At 46.0% G+C, this 24,262-nt stretch overlaps 1 protein-coding gene across 2 annotated transcripts; it reads left to right on the forward strand.

The window, feature by feature from the left end:
• Positions 1-7,633: 7,633 nt before the first annotated feature.
• Positions 7,634-24,262, forward strand: LOC121329292 (interleukin-17 receptor E-like). Of its 2 annotated transcripts, XM_041274831.1 has the most exons (18): positions 7,634-8,017; positions 8,108-8,391; positions 14,471-14,486; positions 14,954-15,088; positions 15,616-15,740; positions 16,004-16,087; positions 16,472-16,598; positions 16,857-16,996; positions 17,790-17,858; positions 17,992-18,058; positions 18,719-18,906; positions 19,000-19,047; positions 19,277-19,322; positions 19,554-19,708; positions 19,822-19,890; positions 20,199-20,250; positions 21,490-21,597; positions 22,192-24,262. In XM_041274831.1, exons 1-18 carry the CDS (start codon positions 7,930-7,932, stop codon positions 22,905-22,907), a joined length of 2,517 nt encoding a protein of 838 aa, XP_041130765.1. In that variant the 5' UTR covers positions 7,634-7,929; the 3' UTR covers positions 22,908-24,262. The 2 variants fall into 2 exon arrangements, with proteins under 2 accessions (XP_041130765.1, XP_041130766.1); XM_041274832.1 differs by lacking the exons at positions 7,634-8,017; positions 8,108-8,391 and adding an exon at positions 8,904-9,615 and having other exon boundaries at positions 22,192-24,260.

A 24,262-nucleotide genomic window follows, 5' to 3' on the forward strand; every position in this document is an offset into this window, starting at 1 on the left:
CATAGTTATTACAACTGTTTCAACTCTTTCTCTCTGTCCAATAAAGTTACAACAGAAAGTTAAATGTGTTGGAGAAACGCTTCTCTCCTGAAAAGGGATATTTTTTTGTTCATGTTAAATTTGTCTTGCTAGTTGACTCCTGCTTCTCCAAGTCTCAATCAATGGTTTTTATTTGACGCTTAACAGTTAAAGGCAATCTTGTGGATTGCGTGAATTCTGTGTTGTTGGTGGGTGCAATGCAGAGTGATTGCTCTGACTGTAAAAGGCTGTAAAGAAACTTAGCTGTGACGTGTCAGGTTGATCACATCAACCCCAAAGCCCACACTTGAACCACATCTTATAAATCATTTCAGAAGCTGTCACTTTCAATATGCTGTATTTGGTCTTTGTGTGTCCTGTTATAAAGGGGAACGTGCTTTTGGAATCCCAGTGGAAGTTCATGGCAGAGAGCAGGGCTCAAGCGCCCGTGGGAAGGGCTTTTCATCAGTAAGATGTGGTTTCAGAGCAGGTGCTGTTAATTCAGGTCCTGTTAGCTGTGCTTGAGTAATATCAGAACGGCTGAGCTCCACAGAAACATGCTTTGCTTTCCATGTGTTTTTAACCTGCAGTTATAAGCAGGGTCGTGTATTCATATGTTGGAGGCAATGTCTGCTGGACTTGGTTTCTCGTGGCTCTGCCTGTGCAGAGTTTATGATTGAGTGTATTGAAGTTAATAACGAGGACCTTTTTAAATGGTATCGTTCACTTTCATACTGGCTGTTAATCTGTAGCTCAAGAAGGGGAGCTGCAGTGCAGGGATGGGAATAAGACTCCTGTTTCATAGCAGTTTCACTCATGCCAGGCTTTAATTCATGCTTCATTAGCCCTGGCGTATAGCTAACAAGCTGTCTGATTAAAGTCATAGTAAACCAAGAGTGGGTCAAGCTGCTATGCAATGGGAGTTGTATTTCCAGCCCTTAGTAACAGGAGCCTTTGGGTATAGTGTGGCTGTGCTGTTTGTGCAGCCCGGTTTGCCGTGTCTATCACTGCATGAGACGTTCCTTTTCAGTTGCGTGAAATGCAAATCACAAGATAAACTCCAAGGCTGGGAAACACCTGGCAAATTTAACTGCCACATTTTTAAGCTGCTTCAAAATGTTTAAATGTTTAAAAGTAATCTCTATCATAAAATATAGCCTTACTTTGATCCAGCTTAGAAGCTTTGAAAAACAGGATTTGTGAGCCCTAATGTGTGAATACAAACAAAACAACACAGTCTGACACTTTGATTACCCACCCAGTGACCTTCAACGCCCTTAGCCTTGTACCTAGGAACAGACTGCTTCCTTCCTTTATTTCTCTTCATTTTGTTATTGAATTTAGGTCATGATTTCTTTGTTTTTATGTCAGTTTTTTTATTATTTATTTATATTTAATTGTATTTGTACAATGTAACTTCTCTTTAGTTTAATTTTATAAGAGGGTACAGCTGGCAGTCTGTGCTTGAGAGAGGTCCAGGACTAGGTTGACCATGTGCACCTGGACAGGTTGGTCCAGTTCTGGCCTTCCAACTAGAACTGCAATGCATTCTGGTATGTTTTAACTGTGTCAGGTATCTTTCACAGGTAACTACACTTACCAGAATGCATTGGGAGTGAGAGTTAAAAGGCCAGAACTGTCCTAAACTGTCCTAGTGTACAGGGAGTTCTATGGTCACCCTACCCAGGACTGACCTGCAGGCATGAATTGTATCGCTAGCTGTTCTTACCAGCAGCAGATCTCCCAGGCTGGTCCATCTCTAGTGTGTGTGTCAGTGGAGTGTGTCTGCAGAGAAAGGGATCTACAGGATACGAGGCATGCTTGTGTCCGTACCAGCTTTCCTGGAAAACCAAGAAGAAAAAAAACAGCACACGGTCTGGGCACAAGCAAATCTAAAATGTATAAACCTGCACACACCTTGTGCAAGGGAAGGGTCCTTCAAATAGATGCAAATTAAATATTCCTAAGTGAGTATGATTGAGGCACACACACATGAAGTTAAGGTTCTTCTCTATGAGATAGAGACCGCTCTGCCAGTGCTGTTCCTGCCTTGTGTTTCTGTGTGCTAGTTGCTATTTGGGCAGCACAAAGTCTGCTTGTCAATGAGCCCCTCCACCCTTTTTATTGCTCTGCAGTGAAGGGCAATGATGTTGGTACTCGATAAGAAGTCTTTATGCTACAGTAAATGCCATATTAATGACAGATTTACAGCAGCATGCCTGACGCAGGATTTGCAAACGGACCATCTGGATTGTTTATTAAAATCGTTAGTCGTGCTCTAAAGCTAAAGGTTCTGGAGTCCAAAGTTCTGACAGCATTTTTCAAACGTCTCTTTTGTGTAAAAACTCTTTTACTGTTGTGGCGAGAGGCTGGCCTTGTGATACTAAATATCATAAACATGTTCCCGTGAAATGTGAAGTACCCAATTAACCCATTGTTTACAATGCTTGCCTATGATTTATCAGACCTTTCTGTGCTTTACAGTGATTCCCTATGATTTATCAGACCTCTCTGTGCTTTACAATGCTTCCCCATGCTTTACCAGACCTCTCTGTGCTTTACAATGCTTCCCCATGCTTTACCAGACCTCTCTGTGCTTTACAATGCTTCCCTATGCTTTACCAGAGCTCTCTGTGCTTTACAATGCTTCCCTATGCTTTACCATATCTCTCTGTGCTTTACAATGCTTGCCTATGCTTTACCATATCTCTCTGTGCTTTACAATGCTTCCCTATGCTTTACCAGATCTCTCTGTGCTTTACAATGCTTCCCTATGCTTTACCATATCTCTCTGTGCTTTACAATGCTTCCCTATGCTTTACCAGACCTCTCTGTGCTTTACAATGCTTCCCTATGCTTTACCAGATCTCTCTGTGCTTTACAATGCTTCCCTATGCTTTACCATATCTCTCTGTGCTTTACAATGCTTCCCTACGCTTTATCATGCCTTCATAGTGTGCCTCAGTACACTTTGCTGTGCTTCTAGAGAGCTATTCTCAGGGAATCCAATCAAGCAGGTAACAGCATTTCTCTTTCGTGTCTCTGTTTCACAGGCTCAGTTCGCATTCATTTCTGCTTCACTGCTCAACTTTCTCAAATATGTCTCGTTTTGTTTTTTTTTTATGGTTTGTTTTTCTCCCACAACAGATTTCCGAAAAATATATTCGCGAGACACATAGAGCTGTAAATGAGAAGAGCCGCAGCTCTATCCCTGATTCATTGCACTTCAAAATATATTCGTGAGACACATAGAGCTGTAAATGAGAAGAGCCGCAGCTCTATCCCTGATTCATTGCACTTCAAAATATATTCGTGAGACACATAGAGCTGTAAATGAGAAGAGCCGCAGCTCTATCCCTGATTCATTGCACTTCAAAATATATTCGTGAGACACATAGAGCTGTAAATAAGAGCCGCAGCTCTATCCCTGATTCATTGCACTTCAAAATATATTCGTGAGACACATAGAGCTGTAAATGAGAAGAGCCGCAGCTCTATCCCTGATTCATTGCACTTCAAAATATATTCGTGAGACACATAGAGCTGTAAATGAGAAGAGCCACAGCTCTATCCCTGATTCATTGCACTTCAAAATATATTCGTGAGACACATAGAGCTGTAAATGAGAAGAGCCGCAGCTCTATCCCTGATTCATTGCACTTCAGACTTGGCTACAAGCAGCCTGGTTTAACAATTGCAAGGGACACAGTGTAGCAGGGGCCGTTAGTTGGAGTAGGCGCGCTATACTGTCACAAGGCAGGTTTTGTCATGGGATTTTGTCAGTTTTCAGTACTGTATGTAGGTCATGACAGCAGTGCCTCTGTGTGCTTTGATCTCCGTGTCCCAGAGCTGTGGTTAGGAAACAGGAAATTACAGATATCGGGGGGCAGAGTGGGTACAGTTTCCTTTATTAAACTCTGTTAATGAGCAACGTGGAAACAGATTCTCTTACTGAAATCCAGCCTGTCTCAAACCGGAATGAACCTGGGTATAGCAGTCCTGATGGAAACCGGCCCAGCTCTCCAACCTGCTCCTGCTGAGCGCTGCTCCTGGAGCCCCTTCACTGCGAGAGATCAGATCTCAGCAGGCCTGCACGTGAGGCGGTAGATACGGCGACACAGATAGGGCAGAGAGGAAATCAGCCTCATCGCAGCTTCGGGGAACGAGTTCATTAATCATGACCTATCTCACAACTGGTGTCAAAACCGCTGATGCAGGTGAAGATTGTTAAAGATGTAGTTTCCCCGCATGGTTTTATAGAAAGAAGCTGTGAAGTTCTTTATTTTCCCATGCTTATAATGTACAGTAACTGTAGTTTACATTGGTTTGCCATGGTTTGGTTTGTTGTTGTTTTTTTTTTTTTTTTTTTTTTTTTTTAAATGTGCTTTAGCACACTTGCAAACCGATCGTGGAAGAGAGATTCCTCTTGTCATTTATAATCTTACGTGCCCATTGTTAAAAAAAAAAAAAAAAAAAAAAAAAAAAAAAAAAAGCATATCCTGTATACTATGTATTTATAACTTCCATCTATAACACCCAATCAAAAAACCACAAGAGGACAACTAATCCCAACAGCCAAAGAGCACAGCCACGGTGAGGATGGCTGTGTTTGTGCTTCTTAATGAACTCCGGGTTAGTGTTTGCTGAAGGCAGAGAATGAAGAACACCATGTAGGTGACTGGCTTAGTTACGAAACACGCGACAGACAGACTGCGAGGCAATAAAACACCACAGCTAGCAAAACCATTAGTGGCAGAGCCCAGCATTCAGCAAAGGCAAGGTCACAGGGGCTAGGTCAGCTGAAGGGAACTTTACAGTGTGCTGCCATAGCCAGCAGGGGTTTATTCTTGTCATGCAATGCCTTGGGGTACCAGAGCCCTATACTGATAGTATCCGCCCTTGTTTTATTACTGTGACCACTGTTGTACCTGAGTCTGCACGGTATCCCAGGGCTGGGCTGACTCTCTCACTCACACTCAAATCAAGCACTAGGAAGCAAGACAGAGACCTCCCCATGTTTACCCACCTGCCGTTAACACCGCCCGGCTGGAGCTCCTAAAAACAAAGCCAGGAGGCCAGTGTTCATGTTTGCATGTTTTATTATTCTGGGTGAGCATGGCCTTGATGATAACATAGGAATATTAAAAGGAATAACCGAGATACAAATGTTACTATTATTATTATATATATATATATATATATATATATATTATATATATATATATATATATATATATATATATATATATTGCACATTCTTAAACACAAAGATTATAAAAACCCAAAAACAATTATGGTTTTTTAGTGTTTTATTGTGTTTTTCAGTGGCTTCGTTTTAACACTATATAGATATATTTTCTAATGCATGTGAATATATTTTGTAGATAGATAGATATTGCACATTATTAACATACAAGACATTGTTTCATACATTTACAGGTAACTCAAAATAATTACATAATATTAGTTTTTTTTAATACAATTTTGAATTGCATAATAAAATGTACGCCAAAAACGTTACATATACTATTTAAGCGTGTCATTATTGCAATGCATAGTATCATGTAGCAATTAAAACATGTAATTATATAAATATTATATATATATATATATATATATATATATATATATATATATATATATATATATTTTAGATATAATTTTTTTGATAAGATGCCTGATTGAAACCCACGATTAGACCCATGACTCATACTGCAATCTGCTGTATTGAAGGTAACAAACCGCAGTCTTAACATAAGCGAGATGAACGCAGCTCAACGCGCTGTACTTACTCGCGATGTCCTGCAAACTCCTCTCTTTAAGAGCATATTAACACACGTTATTAACACGCATCCAAACAACCGTGCTGTCGGTGTGTCTGTATGAGACAAAATGAGTTCAACTGGGTTCAAACTAGGTTCGGGTTTTTCAATATAATATTACAAATAATAACTGAGTTACGCGTACATATTACCTTAGCGCACACACACACACACTGGCACACACACTGGCACACTGGCACACTGACACACACACACACACACACACACACACACACTGACACACTGACACACACACACACACACACACACTGGCACACTGACACTGACACACACACACACATACACACACACACTGACACACACACTCACACACTGACACACACACACACACACACTGACACACACACACACACACACACTGACACACACACACACACACACACACACACACACACACACACACACACACACACACACACACACACACACACACACACACACACACACACACACACACACTGACACACACACACACACACACACACACACACACACACACACACACACACACACACACACACACACACACACACACTGACACACACACACACACACACACACACACATACACACACACACTGACACACACACACACACACACACACACACACTGGCACACACACACACACACACACTGGCACACTGACACACACACACACACACACACACACACACTGACACACACACTGGCACACTGACACACACACACACACACACACACACACACACACACACACACACACACACACACTGACACACACACTGGCACACTGACACACACACACACACTGGCACACTGACACACACACACACACACACACACACTGACACACACACACACTGACACACACACTGACACACACACACTGGCACACTGACACACTGACACACACACACACACACACACACACACTCACGGTTTAATTAGGATTATATATAGGGGTGTGTGTTTTAAATTTTTTGGTACAGAGGTTATATGTTTAATCATACGTACAGTAATGTAAAGCATCCATAAATGATAATTAGCAAAAGACAGAAAAATATCAACATTACGATTAAACACTAATAACAAAAACGCACAATTTTTTTTTTCTCCGTTCACTCTCCACGTGACTCATTTAGGACTACAGGGGAGGGCGAAATTTGCCAGACATCGTCGCTGAAATTCCCTGCATGCTTCCCTGCAATCGGGTCAGATCTCACTATCGTACTGCATAAGCAAAGAAGCGCGTGTATATAATATTAACCAGGAACACTGCTGTGTACCATGAGGTGCAAAATCAAAAAGAAAAAAGTCGTGCAGGTTCATTAAAATGTGAGGAATTGATCATAAATAAAACTCGTTCATGTCAAGAAGTCCTTCAGCTGGATAGGAAAGCAGCGCGTAAACAAGCTCTTATAACCAGCTGTAACATTTTATAAATAACCTGAACTCTGCCACTGTTTAAGAGCTTGAAAACAGTTAAAAGGGTCTAATTAAGCGAATGGTCAGTTCAAGGAAGGGGCTCGTTAAGTAACTGAAAGCGCAGTTGGATTGGAAAGCAGCAGACACACAGGGGGTCCCCAGGACCGGGGCTGGGAACCGCGGAACTATAGCGAGTATCCGCTGTGCTCGTCGGTCACCGGCCTGTGGAGAGGGCGCAGGCGAGGGGCTCACAGCCTGTTGTCAGAACTCAATCACTCCCTCAGGCAGGAGAGGAGAAGGTGGAGCTTCGTTCCCTTCTCCGTCACTGCGCGTTACAAGACGAAAAAGGGCGAGTCACAACAGAGGCGCTGATCACTTACTGGAGAGTTACGAAAGATCAGACATTAATTTACACTTTGCTATTTACAAAAAATGAACGCGAACGAATACTGTATGACAAGAGAAAACTCTCGCATGTGAATTAAACTCACCAACACCGTGTTTCTGTAGCGTTTTTATTTTCTATAAGCACGCTCCCATTGGTTTGTCTGGCGTTTTATTTATTGTGTTTTGTTATTCTCGTGTTTATATAATAATGAAAATGACAGCGAGGATGATCGTGTCGGTCTGGGAGTGCATTTCCTGTTGAATGCCGGCTCAGCGATGCAGCAACGGACAGGTGTGGCGCTAGCTGCCCGGACAGGTGTGGCGCTAGCTGCCCGGACAGGTGCGGCGCTAGCTGCCCGGACAGGTGCGGTGCTAGCTGCCTGGACAGGTGCGGCGCTAGCTGCCCGGACAGGTGCGGTGCCCGGACAGCTAGCGGCGCTAGCTGCCCGGACAGGTGCGGTGCTAGCTGCGTGGACAGGTGTGGCGCTAGCTGCCCGGACAGGTGCGGCGCTAGCTGCCCGGACAGGTGCGGCGCTAGCTGCCCGGACAGGTGCGGTGCTAGCTGCGTGGACAGGTGCGGTGCTAGCTGCGTGGACAGGTGCGGTGCTAGCTGCCCGGACAGGTGCGGTGCTAGCTGCCCGGACAGGTGCGGTGCAGCTCCTCTGCCTGTTCGCACTCTCCTGCCCTCGAACTCGGGCAGCAGAACGAGAGGTGATCCGGGGTCACAGTGTCAGCTTCGTGAGTACAGCCTTGTCGTTCTTCTTATTTTTCTTATTGTCTTTATTATTTGTGCTGTACTAGTATTTTTTAATTATGACCACCTTTTACGTTAGACCACCTGTGTTCTGCTAGCTTGTGTGTCTTTACTGTAACATACAGTGCTGGTTAGACTAGTGCTTCAGTATCGGGAGCTCTCCGCATTGCGCAGCGTCTGCTCTCTTCCACGTTCTTTGTGTTGCCTCTGCTGTGGTCTGCTAGCTTGGATGTCTTTAATGTAACTTACAGTGCTGGTGTTTTAATGGGATTGTTCAAACTTTTGTGCAATGGATTTTTCAAGTGCCCCTGTGTATTAGTGTAATGATAAAGCATAGCAAAGTATAATAAGGGTCATGTATTATTGCAATATATAAAATATACAAAACATACAGAATTCCCTGTACTATATATTTCTTTTTTATGTTTTCCCATTTATTTCCACCGTATGGTCTAACATTGCTGTGTAATATAATGCATTGTAACGCACTGTGTTAAATGCAGTAAGATGTATTCAGTAAGCACTGCGTATATACATTTAAAACGGCAGGTAAAAATCAGAACTGAGAGCCCTGATCTCCTGGGGTCAGTGCCTGTGGGGTTGTGACGTGATGTGGGTCGTATTTTCAAAGCGTTAACGAATGAAGTAAACTCCCATTTTTTGAAAGGAGACAATAATCCCATTAATGTTCTAAAAGGCATTTGAAATATGTAACTAGGCTGTTCGGTTCAATTTTTTTAAAATGAACAGGCGTTTCAGCTCTTAAAAAAAAAGCAGCTTATTAGAGTGTCGGAAACTCTTTGAAGATGTGCCCCATGTTTCCATTCTCTGCTGTGCTACAGGATATAATGCAATGTGCAAGTCGTGGCGTTGCAACTTCCCCTAACCCACTGAGTTCACTTAAACAGCTGCAACACGTCGTGCAAGTGAAGTGCAAAGACCAATGGGGTTTATATAAAAAAAATAACCATGGCAATTACCCGCTGATTTGTAAGAATATTATAAACTGCCAAATTACCCTGAAACTGTGGACTGTAATGGAAGGAGTGCAGTCTGTAATTCCCCATGCTGGGGTTTCATCAAACAAATAGCCAGTCAGAACCTCCATGCCCACTCCCCTGTAATTGAGTGCAAGAGCTGGGAAAGCAGCCTCACGAACTGAGCTAGCCTATAATAGTTATTATCACCATTGTGATTACAGTAGCATGGTGAGTATTCATATGTTATTGCATTGGTAGTTATTTCAGTGGTACTGGGGAGTTCTGTTGCTGTAGGTTTCAGTCTGAAGCTAAAGGCTCCATTCACAAAGCTTAACTCAGGAGTCTCTTTTTATGAATAAAATACATTTTAATATTCCTGAAACGTGTGTGTGTGTGTGTGTGTGTTGGGGGTCCTGTAGCTGTGTGTGTTCCTCGCTGCAAGCTGCTTTTACAGATCTGGGTTTGATTAATTAAATGAGGTTTCAGTAACCCAGATTCAGCAAACTGTTTCATACTGTCATTGATGTATTGTAGAGCAAGTCTGTATTTCATTAAAGACAATGAATATTAGAGGAGCACAGTGAAGAGAGGAGATGAAGATGAGAGGAGCAGAGTGAATATGAGAGGAGCGCAGTGAAGGTGAGAGGAGTGCAGTGAAGATAAGAGGAGCGCAGTGAAGATGAGAGGAGCGCAGTGAAGATGAGAGGAGCAGAGTGAAGATGAGAGGAGCGCAGTGAAGATGAGAGGAGCGCAGTGAAGATGAGAGGAGCAGAGTGAAGATGAGAGGAGCAGAGTGAAGATGAGAGGAGCAGAGTGAAGATGAGAGGAGCGCAGTGAAGATGAGAGGAGCAGAGTGAAGATGAGAGGAGCAGAGTGAAGATGAGAGGAGCGCAGTGAAGATGAGAGGAGCAGAGTGAAGATGAGAGGAGCAGAGTGAAGATGAGAGGAGCGCAGTGAAGATGAGAGGAGCGCAGTGAAGATGAGAGGAGTGCAGTGAAGATGAGAGGAGCAGAGTGAAGATGAGAGGAGCAGAGTGAAGATGAGAGGAGCAGAGTGAAGATGAGAGGAGCAGAGTGAAGATGAGAGGAGCAGAGTGAAGATGAGAGGAGCGCAGTGAAGATGAGAGGAGCAGAGTGAAGATGAGAGGAGCAGAGTGAAGATGAGAGGAGCGCAGTGAAGATGAGAGGAGCAGAGTGAAGATGAGAGGAGCGCAGTGAAGATGAGAGGAGCAGAGTGAAGATGAGAGGAGCGCAGTGAAGATGAGAGGAGCGCAGTGAAGATGAGAGGAGCGCAGTGAAGATGAGAGGAGCAGAGTGAAGATGAGAGGAGCAGAGTGAAGATGAGAGGAGCGCAGTGAAGATGAGAGGAGCAGAGTGAAGTGAGATGAGAGGAGCAGAGTGAAGATGAGAGGAGCGCAGTGAAGATGAGAGGAGCGCAGTGAAGATGAGAGGAGCGCAGTGAAGATGAGAGGAGCAGAGTGAAGATGAGAGGAGCGCAGTGAAGATGAGAGGAGCGCAGTGAAGATGAGAGGAGCGCAGTGAAGATGAGAGGAGCAGAGTGAAGATGAGAGGAGCAGAGTGAAGATGAGAGGAGCGCAGTGAAGATGAGAGGAGCGCAGTGAAGATGAGAGGAGCAGAGTGAAGATGAGAGGAGCGCAGTGAAGATGAGAGGAGCGCAGTGAAGATGAGAGGAGCAGAGTGAAGATGAGAGGAGCAGAGTGAAGATGAGAGGAGCGCAGTGAAGATGAGAGGAGCGCAGTGAAGATGAGAGGAGCGCAGTGAAGATGAGAGGAGCGCAGTGAAGATGAGAGGAGCGCAGTGAAGATGAGAGGAGCGCAGTGAAGATGAGAGGAGCAGAGTGAAGATGAGAGGAGCGCAGTGAAGATGAGAGGAGCAGAGTGAAGATGAGAGGAGCGCAGTGAAGATGAGAGGAGCGCAGTGAAGATGAGAGGAGCAGAGTGAAGATGAGAGGAGCGCAGTGAAGATGAGAGGAGCAGAGTGAAGATGAGAGGAGCAGAGTGAAGATGAGAGGAGCAGAGTGAAGATGAGAGGAGCGCAGTGAAGATGAGAGGAGCAGAAGTGAGAGAGCACGGTGAAGATGAGAGGAGCAGTGAAGATGAGAGGAGCAGAGTGAAGATGAGAGGAGCACAGTGAAGATGAGAGGAGCACAGTGAAGATGAGAGGAGCGCAGTGAAGATGAGAGGAGCAGAGTGAAGATGAGAGGAGCGCAGTGAAGATGAGAGGAGCACAGTGAAGATGAGAGGAGCAGTGAAGATGAGAGGAGTGCAGTGAAGATGAGAGGAGCACAGTGAAGATGAGAGGAGCAAAGTGAAGATGAGAGGAGCAGAAGTGAGAGGAGCCTAGTAGCTGAAGATGAGAGGGTCGTTATATGACTGTGCAGAAATGAGGAGGAGTCGTTTGACCTCTAAGTGGTGGTTCGCTTCCTTGATGATCTCCTGCAGGAAGTGTTGTAAATTATAGGTAACCCCAGGAGTGCAGTGAAGATGAGAGGAGCAGAGTGAAGATAAGAGGAGCAGAGTGAAGATGAGAGGAGCGCCAGTGAAGATGAGAGGAGTCGCAGTGAAGATGAGAGGAGCACAGTGAAGATGAGAGGAGTGCAGTGAAGATGAGAGGAGCACAGTGTTTGTGAATACTGTTTTGTTGTTTTCAGGAGAGAGCTCTTCAATAGGCTCCAGCCTGATACGCTGACACAGGTGCTAAGACCTGTGTCGTAGGTTTGCACCAAGCCTCCGCCCCTGTTACATAGGTTACATAAACTTCTATACAAGACTCGTTTTATATGAGAACATAAGAAAAGTTAGAAATGAGAGGAGATCGTTTGACCTCTAAGTGCTTGTTCGGTTCCTAGTAGCTGATTGATCTCCCATTCCATCCCCTCACCACTCTCTGTGTGATTCTCCTCAGCAACATGACTAGGTGACCCAATCCATCCCCTCAGCACTCTCTGTGTGAGGAAGAGTCTCCTTCAACAACATGACTAGGTAACCCATTCCATCCCCTCACCACTCTCTGTGTGAAGAAGAGTCTCCATCATCAACATGACTAGGTAACCCATTCCATCCCCTCAGCACTCTCTGTGTGAAGAAGAGTCTCCTTCAACAACATGACTAGGTAACCCATTCCATCCCCTCACCACTCTCTGTGTGAAGAAGAGTCTCCTTCAGCAACATGACTAGGTAACCCATTCCATCCCCTCACCACTCTCTGTGTGAAGAAGAGTCTCCTTCAACAACATGACTAGGTAACCCATTCCATCCCCTCACCACTCTCTGTGTGAAGAAGAGTCTCCTTCAACAACATGACTAGGTAACCCATTCCATCCCCTCACCACTCTCTGTGTGAAGAAGAGTCTCCTTCAGCAACATGACTAGGTAACCCATTCCATCCCCTCACCACTCTCTGTGTGAAGAAGAGTCTCCTTCAACAACATGACTAGGTAACCCATTCCATCCCCTCACCACTCTCTGTGTGAAGAAGAGTCTCCTTCAACAACATGACTAGGTAACCCATTCCATCCCCTCACCACTCTCTGTGTGAAGAAGAGTCTCCTTCAACAACATGACTAGGTAACCCATTCCATCCCCTCACCACTCTCTGTGTGAAGAAGAGTCTCCTTCAGCAACATGACTAGGTAACCCATTCCATCCCCTCACCACTCTCTGTGTGAAGAAGAGTCTCCTTCAACAACATGACTAGGTAACCCATTCCATCCCCTCACCACTCTCTGTGTGAAGAAGAGTCTCCTTCAACAACATGACTAGGTAACCCATTCCATCCCCTCACCACTCTCTGTGTGAAGAAGAGTCTCCTTCAACAACATGACTAGGTAACCCATTCCATCCCCTCACCACTCTCTGTGTGAAGAAGAGTCTCCTTCAACAACATGACTAGGTAACCCATTCCATCCCCTCACCACTCTCTGTGTGAAGAAGAGTCTCCTTCAACAACATGACTAGGTAACCCATTCCATCCCCTCAGCACTCTCTGTGTGAAGAAGAGTCTCCTTCAACAACATGACTAGGTAACCCATTCCATCCCCTCACCACTCTCTGTGTGAAGAAGAGTCTCCTTCAACAACATGACTAGGAAACCCATTCCATCCCCTCACCACTCTCTGTGTGAAGAAGAGTCTCCTTCAACAACATGACTAGGTAACCCATTCCATCCCCTCACCACTCTCTGTGTGAAGAAGAGTCTCCTTCAACAACATGACTAGGAAACCCATTCCATCCCCTCACCACTCTCTGTGTGAAGAAGAGTCTCCTTCAACAACATGACTAGGTAACCCATTCCATCCCCTCACCACTCTCTGTGTGAAGAAGAGTCTCCTTCAACAACATGACTAGGTAACCCATTCCATCCCCTCACCACTCTCTGTGTGAAGAAGAGTCTCCTTCAACAACATGACTAGGAAACCCATTCCATCCCCTCACCACTCTCTGTGTGAAGAAGAGTCTCCTTCAACAACATGACTAGGAAACCCATTCCATCCCCTCAGCACTCTGTGTGAGGAAGAGTCTCCTCCCATCTGTTCTATCTGCACTTCATTTCCACCTGTGTTCTCTGCTCCTGGTTACAGAATCAGCTTTAGGGGTAATTAACTAATGTACACGTCATTTACAGTACTTGCTATATGGAACCCTGTGGTGCAGTATGAATACTAGAAGTATTTATTTTCCATGTATGGTTGTTTTTAGCACCCACACCCCCCCTCCCTGTCGGTGACGGTGACTCACAGTTTTCCATGTGGAATCACCTCTGTGAATCACAGAGCCCCACTTGTGCACAATAAACTCTTTCCTGCTCTTTGTGTGAATCGCAACATGCAGCTACAGGCTGTAACACTGACAGACATCCAGGCTGGTATTTAATATCCTTGCGAATGTGTTCCTCTGCAAGATGAGTGATATATTCCACATGCCAGGGATTACAGCCTGTCAATCTGTACTGTCAACTCGTCACCTCTACTAACAACTGCCTCTCCTCTCTCTCTCTCTCTCTCTCTCTCTCTCTCTCTCTCTCTCTCTCTCTCTCTCTCTCTCTCTCTCTCTCTCTCTCAACAGAGCCCTGGAATATATGGTGAGTCATTTTTTTATGATATTTTTTTTAAATTGCTGAAAAATGGGTTAGGGTGTGGGAAAGTAGAATTGTAGTATAGCTAGGGGGGCATGAAAGAACAACACTGTACACTTCCTTATAGGGTGGGGAGGGTGTGGACATCATGCAAATCTTTCTAGACATTTACCAGGGTATTTCTGCACGCTATGTTTGTAGTTTTACCCCATAGTTTACCCTGGCTTGCATTGTTTATTGGTGTGCTTTACCGTTCCTCGCTGTTCTTTGCAATGCTTCCCTATCCTATACCATGCTGTGCTGTTACTGTGGGTAACCTCGTAGGGTAGCTGGTGTGCTCATTATAGGGAAGTGCACTCCGATGATTTCGTTCCCAGTATGGGGCAGGGCACTTGGGTAGGCAGGGTTCACAGACAGGGTCCACTCTGCATGCTGAGACTCCTCCCTTCTGAAGCCAGTCTGTTGTTTCTTAGGAAACTCTCTGGTTCAGCCCAATCGGACCGGGATAGTCCGGACCCCAGAACTTTCCCTGTCCACCGTGCAGCTCTGCCACCCTGACCAGCCGTGCACTGCGTGTGTGAGGACCCGGGTTCGACTGGACACCAGGGGTAAGTATTCATTGTTATAGATGCTGTAGTTTCGATTAGACGGGCAGGTTTGGCTTACCTGTCACCCACACTGAGTTCATACAAGGAGGAGACTGTGTAGACAGCGAGGATTCACAGGTTTGACTGGAGCTGTGTGTCGGGGCCAGGTGTCTGTCAGCACACACAATGTTTGGTTTCAAGTGTTGTTTTGCAGTTAGATGTGGTTTAGTTTTGGTTTGTTCGTTAGCGTTCACTTGAGCACTTGTTTTCGACAAACCTGTATTTACTGGTTTCTCGCTCTCTCCCTCTCACTCCCCGTCTGCCTCACTCTCTCTCCCCCTCTACCTCCTTCTCTCTCCCCCTCTATCTCCCTCTCCCCCTCCTCCTATCTCCCATTCACTCTCTCCCTCCCTCTCTCCCCTCCTCCTCTCTCTCCTGTTCTCCTCCTCTCCCTCTCCCTCCTCCCTCCACCCTCTCTCTCTCTCTCTCTCTCCCCCTCTCCTCCTTCCTCTCTCTCCGTCCCTCTCTCTCTCTCCCCCTCTCCTCAGTTGTTCTTAGGCTCCATGAACTCCACCTTCACTTGCTGGAATTGAAGAGTAACCACCAGAGAGCGCTGAGGGTGCTGCGCAGGGGGGGGCGTGGCCAGGCTAACAGCCGTCACCGTAGACTGCAGGTAGATGCCCAAGGGGCCCGTATGGTAAAGGCTTCATGTAGGCAGGGGAGCCTGGCTGTGCCACGTTGAGAGTCTTCTGGGAGTTAGGGAGGTCAAATCAAGACCTCATGGTGTCCGGTGAGCTCAAGGAGACTCCTGCAGGGCTGGCTTGGTCATGTGACCAGAGTGGCTGTAACGGTGTTCTCTCTCTCTCTCTCTCTCTCTCTCTCTCTCTCTCTCTCTCTCTCTCTCTCTCTCTCTCTCTCTCTCTCTCTCTCTCACAGTGGGACCTGGTGTACGATCATTTCTCCAGCGGCCACAAGATGGCGATCCTCCACAGAGAGAACTCGACCAGCCCCCCGGGCACGGTAATAACAAGCTGTGTTCTGTCTGTGTGGAGTTAGTGGAGCTAGCAGAGCTAACACTGCTGTATTGTCGCATGATTTACATAGCATGATGTCCTGGCATTTAGGATTCTCCAGACAAGATAACAGCAGCTCCCAGCCAGGTGACAGCAGGATTAGAGATTGTTCGGATCGGTCAGCCTAGTTTACCATTCCAAGTGAAGAAGCAGCTGCCAGGGTTTGTGTGGGCCGCTGTTCTCCACAGTCTCAGAAAAGCAGCGATCATAACAAACCCCAGCAGCTGTTTCCTCACTTGTTTCACTTTGAACACCTGCTTGCCAGCACTTGATTTGTGCGGAGAGCTCGATTTGAATAATCTCTTCACCCCCCCCCCCCATTGTCTCTCAGTGGGAGCTCACCTATGATTGCTTCGAGTCTGACGGAGGCCACAAAGTGGCGGTGTTCCTCAAGACCATACCTCAGAGACAGAGGCTGCAGCTGAAAAGGATCTACACTGTGGAGGACCACAGGAGAGGTATGGGACTGGACTGCGCTCCCCTGCAGAGCCAGACAGAGACTGGGAGAGGGGGGTCAAAAACCCACAGGAACCCTGATCAGAGGGCGCTAGTGTCTGGTAGTTGATCATGTCTCTGTGCTTTATTACAATTTACTGTGCTTTTACTGTGGGAGACCTTTTTACAGGGAGTGCCCTTAGTGGAGTATTCTGATTGGTGGATGGGAGTTCTGCAGTTTCTAATAGACGTTCTTGCCCCTCGTGCTCTCTCTCGCTCAGGGCCAGTGTTCAGTTACTCGCTGGACAGAGGGAGGAAGGCTGTCACTGTGTCTGTGTTCCCGGGTCCCGAGGTGAAAGTGAGGCTCTGCTATCGGCAGCTGTTTGTGTGTGACGACCTGCCTTCACCGGTCACTGCCAGGGTGAGAAAGCTAGTGTGACAGGCAGTGCTGTGTGATACACTGCAGGGAGAGAAAGCAAGCGTGACAGGCAGTGCTGTGTGATACACTGCAGGGAGAGAAAGCAAGCGTGACAGGCAGTGCTGTGTGATACACTGCAGGGAGAGAAAGCTGAGGCAGTGCTGATACAGGCAGTGCTGTGTGATACACTGCAGGGAGAGAAAGCAAGCGTGACAGGCAGTGCTGTGTGATACACTGCAGGGAGAGAAAGCAAGCGTGACAGGCAGTGCTGTGTGATACACTGCAGGGAGAGAAAGCTAGCGTGACAGGCAGTCCTGTGTGATACACTGCAGGGAGAGAAAGCAAGCGTGACAGGCAGTGCTGTGTGATACACTGCAGGGAGAGAAAGCAAGCGTGACAGGCAGTGCTGTGTGATACACTGCAGGGAGAGAAAGCAAGCGTGACAGGCAGTGCTGTGTGATACACTGCAGGGAGAGAAAGCAAGCATAACAAGGTTAAAAGCTCTAAGATCACGAATGCAGACGAGCCCGGCTCTTCTTTCTCATTGCAGTTCAGACGCTTGTCTGTGGTGCGCTGGGTCGCCGGTTCGCACCTTTTTAATTTTTTTTTAGCTCCTATTGTGTGTGTGTGTTTGAGATTGTGTGCTGGTCAGTCAGTGTGTGTTTCAGTCAGTGTGTCTGTGTAACTGTAGTCACATTGTTGTCACCTGTCATGTCAGGATGGTTTGTTGAAGTTGCTGCTGGAATCACTTCCCTATCAGGCTGTATCACTTTCATTTGTTCTATTTTGTATTCAGATCAACACCTCGCAGTCTCTGAATGCCACCCTCAGCATCCCCTTCCTGGTTCCTTGTCTCTGCATCGAGGTAAATGGAAAGCAATTCATTCCACTGGCTGCATTACATCCTGCAGGTACACGGCGAGGGTCTGTGTGCATTACTGAGTGTCTCTCTCTCTCTCTCTCTCTCTCTCTCTCTCTCTCTCTCTCTCTCTCGGCAGGTGTATTATCTTCATCGCGATAGCTGGCGAAGAACAGTCTGTCCGTTCAAAGACTCCCCCCATACCTGTAAGGATTTCAAAATATAAACAGAGACAAATCACGTGAAATCATGTTTTAGATTATTTTTAGTCCTAAGAATTTTTGCCAGTTGGCGAATGTGATGTACTGGAATGTTCTATAAGCTAGCATTCTGATTGGCTGAGAGTTGCTTTATATTGTAAAATGATTTGTCTGTGCTGGAGCTTGCTCACCGCGCTGTCCCTCACTCTAAATATTCTGAAATAAAGAAAAGAAAAAAGTAAATGTCTAAAAACCAATTTTAAAGTGAGGTGGACCCCCTAGGTGAAGCATTGTGCAGCATTGATATGCTTCCCCGCATGTTTTGCAGCTGGTAAAGTGAGTATGCATGTACTGCTCTAAGCAAAACCAAAAAAAACATACAGAACACAAACGACATGGTACCAAACCGAAATTAAATATTTGAAAAAAATGTAGAGAATTATCCTTTCATTTTTTTAATTTAATTTTTAAAAAATTTTATTTGGCTATTGGCTTTCAAAGTTGCATGACGGTGGTATTGACTTGGATGTTCCTGCTCCACTGTGTACAAATCTGTATTTTTTCATCTAACTTCAGTTTCTGTGTACAGGACAGTGCTTTCTATAAAGTGCTGCTGTGGCTGCTTGTCGAATTTATCAGCGTGTTCTACCCGTCTCCTTCCATCAGGTGACGATGACCTCTGGCGCTCCAGTACGTTTCGCCACCACGGCTCGGAGCCCAGCGGTGTGATGAGTCTGGAGTTCAGTCACCCCTGTCCCATCCAGCTCTCTGCCTCCCTCTGCTGGCGGACTCAGGGCACTGCACTGGCGCCGTGTCAGGAGATAGCCAACTCTTCAATAGAGGAACGAGACTCGGTGAGTGGATGAGGCAAAGTCCCAGAAGCCCTCGGGTGTCATTTGTCAGTGTTTCCACTCTGGTTCTGACGCGGTTTGCTCTTTCCTGTGCAGGTGTTCAGTGTCTCCGGTGTAGACAGACACCCACGACTCTGTTTCAAGGTACCAGACCTCTTTCTCTTTCTCCTCCACCTTTTTGAAAATATTGTATTGAACATTACACAAATCTTGCTTGTATCAAATCACACGACTGAAATTGAAATGTTTTTGGTTTATAAAACAAAACAAAAAAGCCAAGCAGTGCTTTGCCCCTGTGAGACAGTGAAAGCAGCTGTGCTGAAGAAACCCAGTCTCAGCTAGCCTGGTAACTTCAGCTTGTTTCCTCCTCCAGCTCTCCTACGGCAACAGCAACCATGTGGAGTGTCCCAGTGAAGCAGGTGAGCTTGGTGCTGAACGACATCATGTATATAATTCACTACTGTATCTGAGACGGTCGTTCCCATTGACCTCATCTTAACATTACTGTAACCCTCTCTACTTCTGATTATTGACTTCCAGACCGCGCTCCTAGACTCTCGCTGGAATGCTGTTTTACTGTGAAATGTGAATAAGGGGCACTAGACCCAGCTGTCACTCTGATTGATTGATTGAGTCCCCATCCCGTGTAGAGACAGAGTGGAGTGTGGAGGTGGATCCAGAGTTCCTGAGAATACACCTGCACATCACCACCACTATCCCAGCATCCTTCAGTGCCGTGCTGTGCAGCCCCGAGAGAGAGGGGGCGGGCTGCGATCCACAACTACCAGTGCACACCATCACACGGGTAAGAGGACTGGGGGGACTGGAACGGACTGGGAGGCGTGCACAGTACGTAAATATATTTCTATATTGTAATGTCATTTTTTTTTTTTTTGTGTGTTTGGTTTCTTATTGCAGCCGACTGGTTCCAGTGAGAAGGAGCTCCACATGATCCTTGGAACCCGCGCACTGGGGCGGTGTGTGCAGGTGAGAAGGGGGGGGGAGGGTGCAGGGGTGCAGGGGAACAAGCGTAGAGGCTGGGGGGCAGTTAGGGAGCACAACCTGAACTCTAAAGAGTCGGACTTCAGCAATCTATGCAAATACAAAAAGGAAAGTCTCATCCGCTTCAAACTTCATTCTGTTCATGATAGCAGTCTAGTGAAGAGGTGCACTGCACTGGGCTGTGTGTAGTTACATGTGTTGCAGCTTGATGTGCAGTAGCTCTTCTTGATGGCATAGCAGAGTTGGTTTGCTCTGATAGCACTGAATTCTCCCCTCTCTGTTTTTGGCTGCAGGTTTGGCGTTCGGACTCTCGATACTTTGGGAAGAGGTTGATTTGTCCTGAGTGTGAGTACAGGGCTGCCTTCATCACTCTACTCAATCCCATAATAATGTGTTGGTTCAGGGTCATTCCTACAGCTAGTTGCAGTGGGGTTACTGTACCAGCTGTGAACAATCCAGGGAGCGGTCTTTCAAAACTTTTAATCTGGATCAAAGTGATCCGGATTTGTAATCCTGTATTTAGTGATCGAGATTACTTTTATCTGGATCATTTTGATCCAGTTTTTCAGAAAATGTCACGGCTGGATTACATTTATCCAGATCACAAATAATCACGATTATGAAACCCAGGGTTTTGAATAGGCTAGTTATTTATTTATTTATTTATTTATTTGAGGCATTATTTATGATATAACCTGATTTAACAAAATAAATAAGATTGTGGTAATAATGATTAATACCCAAGTTTAGTTATTTTGTTTTGTATTATTTTTAAGAAATTCTAAATCACTTTTAATGTTAGTGCAGATATAACGCATGCAAATAATGGGTATTTTATTTATGCCTACTTGGCAGAAATTAAATAACGAAATCTAAATTGAATAAAAATAAAACTTTTGAAAAAAGGATCTGTGTTTATAGACATCTTCATCGTCTTCCTCATCGGCTGGGGGTCCAGCATGTCAGATGGGGGATTACAATAATCCTGGTATTTTGGATCAAAGCAATCTCCTCTTTTAAATTCTGAAAAACCCAACAGCAACATTTAATCGTGACTAAAAATGTGTTTGGATTACCAGAAAGAAATCCGGATCACAGTAATCTTGTCTAGATCATTTTTGAATGACCTTTGCTGCTGCAACAGTGTTTTGATGTTTTGAAAAACCCAATTGCACAAGATAATCCAGATCAAACACGGAAATCTGATCAGCAGAGTCTTGAAAAACCGGCTCCTGGGGATTGAACCACCCAGTGAGGATGGATATAGAACTGAGGCGTTCTCTGTTAAATGAAACTTTACAGGAGTTTCTTTATTTATTTTTAATAAAATACTGAATTGTATTGGAAAGGAGTGTCTGTAGCGAGTCTTTATTCATGAGGATGTCGCCCTGATTCAGAGGTCTCTCCTCATCGCACTACAGCGCCCCCTACTGGCCAGGCACCCGGTGAGCTCAATGCGGACACCAGCAGGGCTGGTTTTTGTTCTCCAGAGGGAACCCAATGAAAGAGAATGGCATGACAATGCAAAGAGTTGTTTCAGAAAATCAGATCTCTAGATTCTTACCCTCTGACTCTGATCCTCAGATGCCTATGGTAGACTGGGCCTGGTTGCCACAGCGATGCTGATTGTAGCAGTTTCCACGGCGATGCTCGTCTTCTTTGGTTACCGTTTCACCCAGAGAGTTCTGTCAGGTAAGGGTGTCGGGGGGGGGGGGGCAGGACACAGGGTTTCATTGGCTGCTTCCAGCCTTCTCCAGCCTGCCATATGAAAACCAGCCTGCTCTTATTTTTAATGAAGGGCTGTCTTCAGGTTGTGTGGAGTGTGTGAGGAGAGAGATGTCTTCCTTGTGGAAAACGTCCCAAACAGAGTCACTGAATTTGATAGTGTGGAGGTTCCTACTGGCACCTTTCAATAAATATTAACACATTTCGGAACTTTGCAAAACACGTTTGTTTTTTTTTTCCTTTTCAAACATCATAAAACAACGATTAAATATTATTCAACCCCCCCAAAATTTCAATCGGTCACAAAAATAGTCTTCAAATAACTCACGTCCGTCTAAACCAACAGCTGCCTATTTACTCTGGAATTTTTTTTTTTTTTTGCAGATTTGTCATTCTTAGCCCTCAAATAATCTAGCTGGTTAAAGCTTTTACAATTGGGAACATTATCTGCCGATTTTATATAAGTATGTGGTTTGGGGAAAAAAAGCAACCTTTTAATGAAACGGTTTTGCTTGCTGTGCTTCCTCTTGTTAAACTGTGCCTCTCTGTCACCCCCTGCAGGCTCCCTGTGGACGCGCACGCCTGTGCTGCTGCTCTACACTGCAGACTCGGAGGAGCATGTGTCCCTGGTGTGCGCTCTGGCCTCCCTCCTGCAGGGGGAGCTGTGCTGCGAGGTGCATCTGGACCTGTGGGACAGCTCAGGGCTGGGGGGCCTGGGGCCGGTGCCGTGGCTGTACAGCCAGAGAGAGGCAGTGTGGAGGGAGGAGGGGAGAGTGCTGCTGCTGTGGAGCAGAGGGGGCAAGGAGCTGTACGAGAGCTGGAAGAGAGGTAAGCAACAGCCAGCTGACCTCCTGAGAAATATGGCCCCGAAAACACAGGCGGACCCCCACGGAATCTTCCAGGCCGCCCTGGCCTGTCTCCACAGCGACGTGGAAAGCGGACGAGCGGGGGGCTACACCTTGGTGTATTTCGATGGCTCTAAACGGGACATCCCGGACTCCTTCAAGGGGGTGCCCAGGTTCAAGCTGCCCAGGCAGGGAGGCGGGCTGCTGCAGGAGCTGCACAGAGGGGATACCCGGGCTTGCTGGCTCAGGCTGGGCATCGCTGGGGTGCAGCACTCCGAGGCAGGCAGGAGGCTGGTGGAGAGGGCGAGGCTGTGCCAGCTGCTGGAGGCAGAGAGGGCTGGCTTGACCGAGGAGCCCGAATTTGATAAGTCAGACAAGCTGCTAATCCAGAGAGGAGACGCGGTGATCGGGGAGAAACGCACGGGTATTTAAAGCAGGAAGACCAGCGTCACCAAAATACTTTTACAAGTTTGATCTGCAACCCCACCTGCAAAATAGCAAGGACGTCATCTAAAGAAAGTGTGAAGGAATGAGGAAGGATCACGTCCGCAATCCCACATCTCACAAGACAAGCTTTAAGGAGTATGTAAGGTATAAAGTATTTACTCGCTCCGACTCTCCTGTGATAAGCAAATCCTGGGTAAAGCAAGGGTTAAAGCCGAGACACAGTTATTCTACAGAGCGACTCGGGCACTTTTAATGATCCCGTCTGATTTGTAACCTTTATCCCACACGCACTGCCACTTCAACTGACTGATTGAAATCCAGAGAACCTGGAAAGCAAAGGCGCTCTCTTGCTTTTCAATTAGTAAAGGGCCTTCCTACAGGACTGTGCTGTGTCACTGTTGTGGAATGAGGAAATATCGAGTGGGCACGCTATTTATAGTACAATGCCCCTTTGCTCACGGCACTCTGGAATTAGATATTGCTTCATCCTGTTGTTTCCTGCTAAGTTTTGCAGTCACCCGACTGGTTCTGCAGAGAGAGACAGCAACACGTTAGGAATGCTGAGCCCTTTTCGTTGTGTTTGTTTCTGTTTTGCCGGGTGTATGACTGACTGGCTATCTGTCATTTCCTGTGTATGATTACAGCACCAAAACAAAAAACTTAACCCACTCAGGATAGTTTCAGAAAGCCCTGTAGTGTCTTTTAAGGCAGGCTCCTGGCAACTGGCGCCATTGGCTTGGAAATTTCAATAATGTCCTTTCATTCAAGTCCTATTTGCTGTTCAGCTTTTTGATTTGAATATTCTACCTCATAACCCGCTCCAGCTGCAAGGAGCCATCAGGAAACGTCTTTGCAGCTTGCTTAGTGAAAGCCGTCACGATCGCTGTTCTGTTTTCACAGACAGCGGGGGAGGGGGTGTCGTGTTTCGTGGCAGCTTTTTATAATGTTGAGAAAGAAAAAGGAAAGAAAAAAAGACGCTGCAGGACAAGCAAGCAACAAACAAACTTTCAGCTGCACCCGGGAGCAGTGGAAATGACAAAACAGCACCATAGAAGAACATGAGCAGCTTCTACATGTGCTCTGTGGAGACCATTAAACGCTCTTTCAAGAAGTGATTCCCTTCTGAGCACCAATTACTTTTGAACTGGAAATGAAACCTGTTTGTAGAAAATACTGGGCATTCCAGTGCTATAAGCGTGCGTGCATGCGTGCGTGCGTGCGTGCGTGCGTGGCGTCTCTGTTAAATGCAATCATTTCATTTGTTGATTTATTAAAAGATGATGTCTATACAGACACGTGCCTCAATCAAAGTGTTATTATGTACCCTCCCCATAAGTGGT

The sequence above is a fragment of the Polyodon spathula genome, chromosome 16, assembly GCF_017654505.1.
Source record: "Polyodon spathula isolate WHYD16114869_AA chromosome 16, ASM1765450v1, whole genome shotgun sequence".
In the NCBI taxonomy this organism is placed as follows: Eukaryota; Metazoa; Chordata; class Actinopteri; order Acipenseriformes; family Polyodontidae; genus Polyodon; species Polyodon spathula.

Coding starts and splice junctions, on each gene's coding strand:
- LOC121329292 (XM_041274831.1), top strand. CDS start 7,930: ATGCAGCAACGGACAGGTGTGGCGCTAGCTGCCCGGACAGGTGTGGCG. Junction 19,323..19,553: donor GGAGTGTCCCAGTGAAGCAG/GTGAGCTTGGTG, acceptor CATCCCGTGTAG/AGACAGAGTGGAGTGTGGAG. Junction 20,251..21,489: donor GAGGTTGATTTGTCCTGAGT/GTGAGTACAGGG, acceptor TCTGATCCTCAG/ATGCCTATGGTAGACTGGGC.